The 11,984-nt window shown below is 44.5% G+C and overlaps 1 protein-coding gene across 11 annotated transcripts in view; it reads right to left on the bottom strand.

Annotated features, from left to right (window-relative positions):
• Window positions 1-11,984, bottom strand: part of limch1b (LIM and calponin homology domains 1b) — a 140,409-nt gene that overhangs the window by 3,190 nt on the left and 125,235 nt on the right. For 8 of the 11 annotated variants that reach the window (XM_080774495.1, XM_080774500.1, XM_080774498.1 and 5 more), the window contains 7 exons: window positions 11,243-11,377; window positions 7,644-7,736; window positions 7,060-7,230; window positions 6,302-6,396; window positions 4,629-4,793; window positions 2,575-2,688; window positions 1,457-1,565 (listed from right to left, as the gene is read on the bottom strand). In XM_080774495.1, the coding sequence (XP_080630621.1) occupies window positions 1,457-1,565; window positions 2,575-2,688; window positions 4,629-4,793; window positions 6,302-6,396; window positions 7,060-7,230; window positions 7,644-7,736; window positions 11,243-11,377 (882 nt within the window). The remainder of the gene's footprint in view (window positions 1-1,456; window positions 1,566-2,574; window positions 2,689-4,628; window positions 4,794-6,301; window positions 6,397-7,059; window positions 7,231-7,643; window positions 7,737-11,242; window positions 11,378-11,984) is intronic. The other 3 variants (XM_080774503.1, XM_080774504.1, XM_080774502.1) reach the window with 2 other exon arrangements.

The following is an 11,984-nucleotide window of genomic DNA, read 5'->3' as shown; positions in this document are numbered from 1 at the left end:
ATAAGCAAGCTTGTAGAGATCTGCTATTCATTCATCCATTCATTCATTTATTTATTTATCTGCTTATGTTTATTCCCAACCCACGATATGGATGCTGCGTTTCAAGTGCTTAAAGCAGTGTTTGTTGAGCAGAGCTGACAGACCTTAAAGCAGTGTGTTTGTTGAGCAGAGCCGACAGACCTTAAAGCAGTGTGTTTGTTGAGCAGAGCTGACAGACCTTAAAGCAGTGTTTGTTGAGCAGAGCTGACAGACCTTAAAGCAGTGTGTTTGTTGAGCAGAGCTGACAGACCTTAAAGCAGTGTGTTTGTTGAGCAGAGCTGACAGACCTTAAAGCAGTGTTTGTTGAGCAGAGCTGACAGACCTTAAAGCAGTGTGTTTGTTGAGCAGAGCTGACAGACCTTAAAGCAGTGTTTGTTGAGCAGAGCCGACAGACCTTAAAGCAGTGTGTTTGTTGAGCAGAGCCGACAGACCTTAAAGCAGTGTGTTTGTTGAGCAGAGCTGACAGACCTTAAAGCAGTGTGTTTGTTGAGCAGAGCTGACAGACCTTAAAGCAGTGTGTTTGTTGAGCAGAGCTGACAGACCTTAAAGCAGTGTGTTTGTTGAGCAGAGCTGACAGACCTTAAAGCAGTGTGTTTGTTGAGCAGAGCTGACAGACCTTAAAGCAGTGTGTTTGTTGAGCAGAGCTGACAGACCTTAAAGCAGTGTGTTTGTTGAGCAGAGCTGACAGACCTTAAAGCAGTGTTTGTTGAGCAGAGCTGACAAGCCTTAAACAGTGTGTTTGTTGAGCAGAGCTGACAGACCTTAAAGCAGTGTGTTTGTTGAGCAGAGCTGACAGACCTTAAAGCAGTGTGTTTGTTGAGCAGAGCTGACAGACCTTAAAGCAGTGTTTGTTGAGCAGAGCTGACAGACCTTAAAGCAGTGTGTTTGTTGAGCAGAGCTGACAGACCTTAACCCATTCTGACCGGGAACCCTTGTTGGTGTTAGCATCATGTTATGCTTTAGCTATTGAAAAATAGCAGATCTACAAGCTCATAGCGCGCCACAGAGTGGCACGCTACGAGCTTGTAGGTCTGCTATTTTTGAAAAATAAAAGGACGACTGACATTTTTAGAATCTGATCTCAGGTCAGAATGGGTTAATCAGACCAGCGTGTGTCCAGTGGAAACGTCGTATGAATCTGATCTCAGGTCAGAATGGGTTAAAGCAGTGTGTTTGTTGAGCAGAGCTGACAGACCTTAAAGCAGTGTGTTTGTTGAGCAGAGCTGACAGACCTTAAAGCAGTGTGTTTGTTGAGCAGAGCCGACAGACCTTAAAGCAGTGTGTTTGTTGAGCAGAGCTGACAGACCTTAAAGCAGTGTGTTTGTTGAGCAGAGCTGACAGACCTTAAAGCAGTGTGTTTGTTGAGCAGAGCTGACAGACCTTAAAGCAGTGTGTTTGTTGAGCAGAGCTGACAGACCTTAAAGCAGGTGATGTGGAAGTACAGGCTGAGAGTCTCGATGATCATGGCCGCTCCCTTGCCCAGCGGATGACCGCAGCTGGAGCACAGCTTCTTCCCACTGACTGACCTGAAGGAGGAACCACGTGCGTGCGTGCGTGCGTGTGTGTGTGTGTGTGTGTGTGTGTGTGTGTGTGTGTGTTGGAGAGATACAAGAAGAGAGAGCAAAAGATGGAGGGAGGGAGAGTGAGAGATGGAAGGATTGCAGAGAGAGTTGTAGAGTTCAAGTTAATTCATTATAAATTATATATATCTGCAAACTTGTATGGTTTGAACTGTCAGTTTTGAATATTTCAACTGAGGTTATACGACTTTGGCAACAGATAAGAGACGGAAAGAGAGAGAAGTAGAGACTGACAGAGATGTAGAGTAACTCGTATACGCTTGTGATTAATCTGCTATATACCAGACGTGATCTGAATGACTAGATTGCATCATGTGTTCAGATAGAAGTGTCAGGAAACATCTTCAAAATGCCCAATGATCCACAGAGTGTGAACAAACGGGGTTCATTCATAGCATATAATGTATTTGGAGCTGAAGTGTATTATCTTCCTTTATGTAGGACATTTTCTCGCCTGTTAACCACACGAGTGACCCTATTCTGGGCCATGTCAGACATAAACGGTGAACATTCGTCCAAAATATATGAACATAACATAACATATATGAATCGAAAATAGCCTAATCTACAAGCTTCGCAACGCAACGTATTGTGATGTGTTGCTTGTAAATTGGCTATTTTATAGCTTATGTATTTTATGTGATGTACAAGGAAGTCCATATAAAGCTAAAGGATAGAGCTAGGAATTTAGCTTTGTGTTTTCAGCCTATATAATATTCCTTTCTCCCCCGGGTCGTTGAATTTACATTTTGTGCGTGAGTTGGTTGGATATGATTTATGACGATGATTTCCTTGTGTGTTTTGAGACAAAAAATACAAAGACCAAAAAAGAAAGTGATTAAGCTTCATTTTCCATCGATGTGAGGGGGGAAGAAATGGTGAAGCATAAAATGACGAAGCAGTAAATTCATTTTCACTGTGACACCCCCCCCCCTGTGATGCGGTGTATATATACCTGTTTGGAGTAGGAGGAAGCTGCTGCTGTGTGTCTGCTGGAGGCAGCAGCGGGCTGGGTGAGGGTGACTTAGGCAGGCTGCGGCCCGTGTTGTTATTATCAACGGGGCCGCACCTAGAAAAATGGGACAGCAACATGCAGCATGATGATGATGATGATGATGATGACGACGGTGACGACATACCGTACCATTGGCTCCCACAGTGACAAACGCAAACCAATCCCAGGCCTAGGAGCGTGCGTGCTCACGGATGACCATGAAATCTAGTTACCATGGGACCACACGCAGGAACCCCCCCCCACCCACCCCCCGCCCCCCCCCCAACCTGCCTCATTGTTTTTGACTGGATTGTGTTTTGCGTGATAACTATAAGCAGGGATGTGTAAAGATGTGATGGTGTGTATATGCGTTGCAATATGATTCTTATAGGAGCCCACGACTGAAAACAGCACCTTTTTTCAATGTCATGGAGCATTATAAAGATTTACTTCATGGTGTGACAGGGAGAATAGTGTTACAAAATGATACAAGACGCCATCTGGTGGCCATACAGGTGATTTATATAAAGTCAGTCTGTGAAATGTCCCCCGTCAATGTCCTCCTGGACCTTCCAGGAAAAAAGTAAATAAATAGTAAATTCTTTATTTATAAATAGTAAATAAAGAAGGAGAAAAAAGACCAAGTGCTGCACTGAGAAACACTTATGTCAATACCGTCTGCACAGTCAGGGACGTGGACACATAGATGTCAAAGGGGGCTTCAGCCCCTGCCCTTTTACCCGTCTGTAAAACAACTGCCCTTTCCAGACCAGAAAATGCAGCATTTACTACATGGTGAAAGAAATGCAAATGCCACTCCTTTCCTTTCCATGCCATATATACCGGAAGGCAGCATTTTGGATAATTAGTTTTTTTCCCGAAGTCTCCTGAACTTGGAACGCAGCATTTTGCGTTGAACTAATTTGTTTCTAAATCCATGTCGTACACACCACATCTCCAGAAGATAAAAGAGTGCTGGGTTGCGCCCGAAAATAGCCGATCTACAAGCTCTCAACGCGCGCAGCGCGACGCGTTGTGTGCTTGTAGATCTGCTATTTTCACAATCTTTCTCAAAAAGTGCCCTCTTTACGGGATTTCAGCCCCTGCCTCTCTAACAATCTTTGCACGTGCAGAGAGTGTAAATGTGAAATCAATACAAAGTACAAGCTGCAAAACTATGTTTTTGGTTTGGACTACTTTGGTAGGGTACATGTGAACCTTGGAATGCTGTTCCACAATGCCGACGACGGTTTTCAGAAGAAAAATGAAAACGTATGTTTCTTCTATATCAGTGGTGGTTAAACTTTTTCACGTCAAGGCGCCCCTAAGATTATGTATTTGTCCATGAACCCTCATCTGGAAAGATTTTGTTCCAGGGACACCCAGAAGGGTTGGATTGGGGGTCCAGGGGGTGTACATCAAGCTGCCTCACGCTACAGAAACAGGAGATAGGCTCCTGCCTTATATGGGCCTCATGGCTCGGCAAGGCTACTTACTATACTACACCCAGAATCAAAATTTTGAGTTAAAACAGTTTGCTTGAAATAGCAATAGCAGATAGCAGGTTCTAGGTTCAAGAGCATTTATTTTTAAGAGAGTAACGTTTTGGTCTTGCGACCTTCCTCAGGCTTCGATCTACAAGTCGGCTATTTTCAGGCCGCAACCCAGCACTCTTTTATCTTCTGGAGATGCAGGTGTACGACATGGATTTCGAAACAAATTAGTTCAATGCAAAATGCTGCGTTCAAGTTCAGGAGACTCTTGAACCTAGCAAGTGGCGGTGTGCCTTCATTCTCCTACGTTGTATGCCTCGTCACCATCGCACCTGCTCCAAATTGCCTACCGGGTGTGCGGAAGTCATCTCTCTATAACTATATATACTGTAGGTAAAATCTAAATTTACTTAAAAAACGTAGTTTTTTAAGTAAATTTTTAAGTAAATAAAAACGTAGTTTTTTAAGTAACTACCGGTAACCTCTACATCCTCATCCACCCCTTCACCAACAGCCACCCACCTGCGGTCTCCAGATGTCTTGCCGGACTTGCGGCCATCCAGCTGTTTCTTGTCAGGCGTCAGGGCCTTGTTCTGGGGTGTGGCCTGGGCAGTGGGTGAGGCCATGAGGACTCTTTGGCCGTTGGGTAAACTCTGGCTGAGTGGCTCTGTCTGGCTGCTCAGCGAACTGAAACAAAACAGGATAAAACTCATTTTTTGAGATGTATTAAATTACATAAAAGAAAACACCAGAGCCAGAGTCTATGATTTTAATCTTTGGCTGGAGGGCTTGTGTTAGGCCACTGGTAAAAATGTACAATATTATGATGCTAATCCTTCTCTCGTAGTCTTTGGACGTCTTTATCCTGTTGTAAATCCAACAAATTTCCTCCTCAAGGATCAATTTAAATGGATAATGTTTCAGATTATCGTGAAGATTGGGGCCATTTTGCCTTTGTACCGACCGTGATAGAATTAAAAACAGACAAAGCTACAATAAACCAATCGATCACCAAAAAGACACAAAGATTACAGAGCTTCCACATGACATGTTCCGCTAGCTTAGCTCATATCAGACAAGTGTAATGTACAGGAAATAACGTATGACATTATGGCCTGTGTGTGTGGTGGTTTCAGTAGATCTCTACACAGATGTGTGTCGTGATGTGTAAAGTGGTTTTGTTTGTTGTGTAATGGCTAACTCATGTTCAGACTGTGTGAGCTGACGCTGAATACACACAGTACTATGTGGAAACAAGCAACCATTGGGCTATTTAAAGGGTATAGTTCAGATTTCTTTAACTTAAACTGTATGACATACTTGCCATTAATATAGTGGTTGCAACTGTATTTATTGATCGCCCGAGTCCCGTGGTGGGAGTTCTGCTCTGGTTTTTGGTCAAGTAGTTCCGGTCATTTTGTGGGGGGCACAGGGGGCCACGCAGTAAAAGTAAATTAATTCACAAAACATTTGTATTGTTGACCTATTTCTAAAATATTAGCGCAACATTCGTTCACCTTTGACCCCTCTATCACATGGAACTATTTTTACACCATATATCTCCACTAGCTAAAGAGTGCTGCATGCATTGCGCCCCGAAAATAGCTGATTTACAAGATCTCAACGCATGCGTCGCAGGTGCCGGCCAACGGCAGAATAATCTGAATAGTAACTGAAGAATTACCTGCCGAAATGTCGGTTTCTACCCCCAAAAATAAATAAAGCATTGGCACTTCTTGTCTCTTTAAGACTACTATTTAGAATTAGGCCCAGACACAAACCAGTGAACAACCAACATATTATTACTGCTTTTTTTGAGTGATTTCCAGTTGACACCATATTACACCCATGTGACACTGGTACTCAAACCTTTAACGGAACAACCAGTGTTATTTTTGGCAGCACATTTTTTATTTTAGTTTTAGTCGAAAACATTTGTTTTAGCCACATTTTAGTCACCTGAAATGTCTTAGTGTTAGTCTAGTTTTAGTCGACTAAATGTCATGCGATTTTAGTCGACTAAAACTACAGTTGATTTAGTCGACTAAAATGTATTTTGGCGAGCCTTGATGCCGTCGTAATGGCTGATTTTACACTTCATTTCGTTTCTATAGAGTTTTCGTCAGTGAAAAAAGGTAGTCGACGGACATTTTTTCGTCATAGTTTTAGTCGACGAAAACCACAGTGGAACCAACCTTCTTCCTGTCTTCATGCTCTCGTCCGCCGTGCTGATGTCACTGCTCCGGTCGTCTCGCCGCTTCCATTCCACGCTCTCTGCTGTGCCCCCCCTCTGTGCCGTCCAATCAGAAGACAAGGGAATTTAGTAAAGAAAAACGGCCCCCAAACAAGGAGAAATGTGAGTGGTCACGGAGTGTGCCGATGACTTACGGTACGTATTCAATCACGTCTATCTTAGTGTGTGTGTGTGTGTGTGTGTGTGTGTGTGTGTGTGTGTTTGTCTGTGGTGGAAAGTAACTACATTTACTTAACCCATTTAGGCCTGATGTTGAAATTAAAGAAATGCCGTTTTGTGAGTACATTTCCCAACACATTTCCCAACAGCTTAGGTGGTTCGGGCATCTGGTTAGGATGCCTCTCGGGCGTCTCCCTAGGGAGGTCCTCGAGGCACGTCCCACTGGGAGGAGACCCCGGGGAATTAAGACCAAGGCGCAGTTGGAGGAAACACATCGACTCACTGGCCTTGGAACGTCTCGGGATACCCCAGGTGGAAGCCACTAATGTTGCGCTGGAGAGGGAAGTCTGGAACACTCTGGTGGAGCTGTTTCCCCCCGCGACCCGACTACGGATAAGCGGTTGAAGATGGATGGATGGATGGACGGATTTCCCGACACTTCTCCGGACGTGTGTGTGTGTGCGAGTGTGCATGGGTGTGTTTGTGCCCAACATGAATCATGTTAGTTAGTTAGTCAGTATAGTTCAGTAATTCCCTCACCGTCTGTCTCTCCAGCAGCTCCTGCTTGCGTTCCCAGTCGGCCAGCGAGCGGACGATGGCGTCCTGCGGCCCGGGGGTGCAGGGGGTGGAGCCTGTGGAGGAGGAGGCGGGGTCTGCTGGGTTGGGGGAGGGCGTCAGCGGGGTCACCGTCTCCTCTAGTATCCTCATCTCCTGTCAGGAGGTGATGGGGGGGAGGGGGGGGGGGGGGTGTTAGAACTTAGAGTTAAGAGTTACATGGGACTCTGAACCCTACCACACCCGGTCAAGTAATTTCCCCAAATTCAACGTACCAAAAGTTAACTCTGAACTAGGTAAATGAAAATGTACTTAAAGTATTAAAAGTAAAAGTACTTATATTGCAGAATGTCCCATTTCACAAGTTCAAAATGTTCAGATTTTGCAGATCTACAAGCTCACAATGCGCAACGCACGTAGTCACTAGTAACCAAAGGAGTAAAAGTACAAAGTATTTTGTCTCCGAGATGTAGTGGAGTAGAAAGTATTGGAAATTGGAAACACTCAAGTAAAGTACAAATACCTCAACCTTGCACTTAAGTACAGTACTTAAGTACAACACAACACACCTCTTGGTGGTACCTCCTCTCCTCCGCAGCCACCTCTCTCTGGGCCCTCTCCCACTCCTCCTTCAACTTGGCCTGCTCACAGTGGTACTTCTCCTGTTACCACGGCAACACAGAGGACCACAGACAGCACAGCAGCACAGAGCATCACGCCAGAAAACAAGAGGAGGGATTATGTCAGTGAATGAACTGGCAAATTCAGGGCCGAGCAACCATTTATTTATTTTTGCTGAATGTTCGGCTATTTACGCCGCCCAGAATAGGGAGGCTATTAGGTTCCATGTGGTTATAAGGCTGTTTGAACTCTTATTAGACTTACAGCAATCACTGGCAGGAATAAAACCTGCTGGTTTTGCTGGTTTTGCCTGCCTGGCAGTTTCAGACAACAGTTTCAGACAACTTAAGCTTAAGGCTGTATGACGTCCTGTGACATCGTTTGCTACAATGTCCAATGCTATATTCTTTATTCATTCTTTCTGTTATGCTCTGACAGTAGCTAGAGAGAGAAACGCAAACATGGAGACCAAGAAGAAGCAGGCTGAGCAAGAAGCAGCAGATCATGCAGGGCTTCGGGTTTCTACACACCTTTTATTGCTATAAACACTTCCATGACCTTTAAGGTCATTCATTAGGTCATGCATGGCTGGCCCATAATAATATGCATGAAGGTTATTCTTCACAAACGGATTGAAAGAATAGCAGATGTACAAGCGCATAGAGCGGCACGAAGTCACGTGCTATGAGCTTGTATATCTGCTATTGTTGAATAGCCAAAGTATAAAATATGGTTTAAGTGGTTAAAATGACATTGAATGGGTCTAAGTGCTAAAAAAAAAACCTCCAATCTTAGTAAAACGGTGTCAAATAAATTTCTGCAGACTTCTTCCAGACGTGTGTGTAGGAACCCTTATAGAGCGGCGTGCAGACAACAGGAAACAACAGGAAGGAAGGGAGTCAGGTCAAACAAAGGTCATTCATACGCCGGTCATTGGTCCGTTTCAGTGCATCTCAAATGGAACAGCAGACAAGCAGACAAACGTGTGCTTTCTTCCCCGTTGTTGTTGTTGTTGTGAAAGGCACACGTTGTGCTATTGTCACAATTCAGTGACGATGTGATTGTCCAAATTTGGGGTCAGGGGTCATCGCCATGCGGGCTTGTGTTGGCCATTTTGTCCAGCATTCTATCCATGGTCATCATGGACACATGTAATGACTGGACAATAATATGACCAGAAAGAGCTATAGTCTTAAATTACCTTTACATGTCTGTAACTCTGAGTTATTATGGGGGTCCTTGAAAATTAAAACCACTGTCCTAGTAGTGGACAAAATATCTAGAATTTGCCACAGACAAGACCAGGTCTTGCCATTATGGCCCACGGACACATTTGTCCTTGTATACGGGGGAAATGTTCATGTTCAGCATGATCACAGGTTTTAAAAGACAGAGGTGCCATTAAAAACACTGAATTATTTTGCCGATCACAATATAAAACTGCATAAAAATATCTAAAAGTCCAAATGGTGTAAAACTCAAATCTATAAAATCCACTATCATTTAAAAGTCTGCAAATAATATATGGGATTGGTGATGGGGTATATGGATAGTCGGACACATTGATGACCCCTGGGCCTCCAAAACAAACAAGGTTGGACAAAGGAGGCTGAATATTGAGATGCACGTTTTGGTTGCGAGGAGGAGGAGGAGAGAGAGGGTGGTCTGGGCAGCAGCAGCAGCAGCAAACCTTGGACAGTGATTTGTTTCACTGTGTGGTGTGGGTGGTTGTGATGTTGTGAGACACAGGCAGCATACTGTAACGCCAAGCTAGGGCTCTTCCATTGCACAGGGCTGCCCTCTAGTGCTCAAACCATCAATAACAGTATAGCCACACTGTGACTGTGACAGTTGGCTGGCTCATATTATGCAGTCAGTCACGCTGAACAAACATGGAACCATGAAGCAAGCTGGCACAGGTTAATGCAACAGGGTCAGTCCTCCAGGTAGTGAGTGTCAGTGTAGCTCAACACGATTCAAAACTCAAAGGGAGCATCAGAAACCGCCTTGCTTATGCACGCACGACTCGACCCATGCTTTGTTTTGTCTCATAGCAAGCCCCCCCCTGCCTGTTTATTTAGCCGGAACGGCCATGCTAACATGGCTATACTCTAACTGGGTTATTATTATTATTATGGCAAAACAACGGAAAACAACATCACATGCTGGATTAGCATTATGACATAAGGTTTCTGCTTCTATGAAGCACGTACCAGACACTAGTACCAAGAAAATACATGTGGAAAAATCCTGAGCGTTAACTAAAAACTTGGAACCATGAAGCAAAACGGTGCAGCTGTGACAGTGTTCGTGCTGTGCTCCCCCTGTATGTTGAGGTAGATACATGCATACCTGGGACACAGATATGCCCATGCTTTTCAGGCTGAAAATGACCCCTTTAAACCCATTTTGGGCGGGAACCCCTTTTGGTGTTTTAAGCACTATGCTATGCTTTAGCTGTTGAAAAATAGCAGATCTACAAGCTCATAGCACGGCACCGAGTGCCGCGCTACGAGCTTGTAGGTCTGCTATTTCTTTTATCGTGAAAATGTGGCGCAAACATTTGAATATATATTCTTTCAGAGCGAATGTTTTTAACTCAAATCTTTGCTTCTGGAGGGGGGGGGGGGGTCGTCCCTGGAACAACATATTTTCAGATGGGGGTCGGCGGCCAAATACATATAATTCTATATGAAATAGTTTGAGAACCACTGACAAAGAAACATAGGGTTTTTCAGAAAACATTTGTAGAATCGTCCTCAGGTCTAAATGGGTTAAAGACCCCCTTTTCATAACTCTCAAAAGAAAGTTGAGGTCCGATCCAGGCATGTGTCTAACTCTAGCATAACAAATAGTATGGAAGCCAAGGCCAGAGCTATAATGACACCGGTGCATTTCTTTCACAACCACCACTAGATGGCACTGCGGTAGCGTTGAGGAAGTGGTGCTGCCACCACCACCTTGGAATGAAAACGCCCCAATACAATCTTGGAAGCAGAGCAGCACAAACCCTTATGCTATATATATATATATATATATAATGGAAAAAAATAAAGCTTTCATTCTTGGCAAAGCAAAAGTTCTTTGTCGATATTGAGAGCTATAGAGCGTCGCAGGCCCGCACCCTCGAGAGACCCGGAAAATAATTCCCCGTTCATTTTCCTCAGACTTTTCAAAAAATATTTAACTCTTGTCGTGACAAATCATGACAATAAACACAATGTTTTGGAACAAATAATAATAATTAGAAAGAAGACAAAAACGGCAGGTTACAACACTTTTTTGTTGTTTTTCTTCTTTGTAATTATTTGTTTGGTCCAAAATATTGTGTTTGTTTTTGTCACAACTCGAGTTGGCTTCATACGACGCTTAAAAGTTAATTAAATAAATACTTTTTGAAATGTCTATGGGGAAAATGCATTGGGAATTATTTCCTGGGCCTGGCGTCGTCATGAAAGGGGGCGGGACTGCAACACTCTTACAAACAATGGAAGTCCTTGTTAGCGAACGCCATGCTAGCCCATAATATAGTTCCAACACGGTGTACCTGCAGCATGCGCTCCTGCTCGTGCTGCCACCTTTCCTGACGCTTTCGCTCCTCATCGGGGTCCCAGGACCAGCGGTCCCCCCCCCGCGCGGCCTGGGACAACACCGGGACTGACACCTGACGCACAGACACGTACTGACATACAGTACATGCACACACACACACACACACGGGTATGCGCACGCACACATGCACAACCCCCCCCCCCCAACCCATGCACACGACCGCAAAACCCAGACACACATACAACAACGAACACACACCGATAAAGACAGATATGGACCCCGCAGCATTATACAACCCACCCCCGGACATCAACACGCGCACGCACGCATACGCACACGCACACACACACACCCGCGGAGAAAGGAGGAGAAAGAAAGGAGGGAGGGAGGAAAGGAGGAGAAATAGTTTCATCTACCACAACAGCACTAATCCAATGCTAGCCAAACGACTCCTACTAAGGAGAGAAAAAAAACACACACACATAGAGAGAAAGATGAGCATAAAGGGAAAAGGAGAGAGCAACGTTGGCCACTTTCTACAGATTCAGCATCTGGCATGCAGAAGAACCAAACAATGGCAGCAGCTATGCTGAATATAGAACTGTCCCATACGTTCCCTGCACATGGGAAAGGCAGGATATTAATCTCCATACGTGTAGGCGGGGAACAAAATCAGTGCTAACTCTACTCTTCCCTCCAAGGCCTTACGGGAAACAACTATGTGAGTAGAGAAAATG

Source organism: Protomyctophum bolini (assembly GCF_963924005.1).
Source record: "Protomyctophum bolini genome assembly, chromosome: 10".
Lineage (NCBI taxonomy): Eukaryota > Metazoa > Chordata > Actinopteri > Myctophiformes > Myctophidae > Protomyctophum > Protomyctophum bolini.
This window is presented reverse-complemented; position numbering and strand designations above follow the sequence as displayed.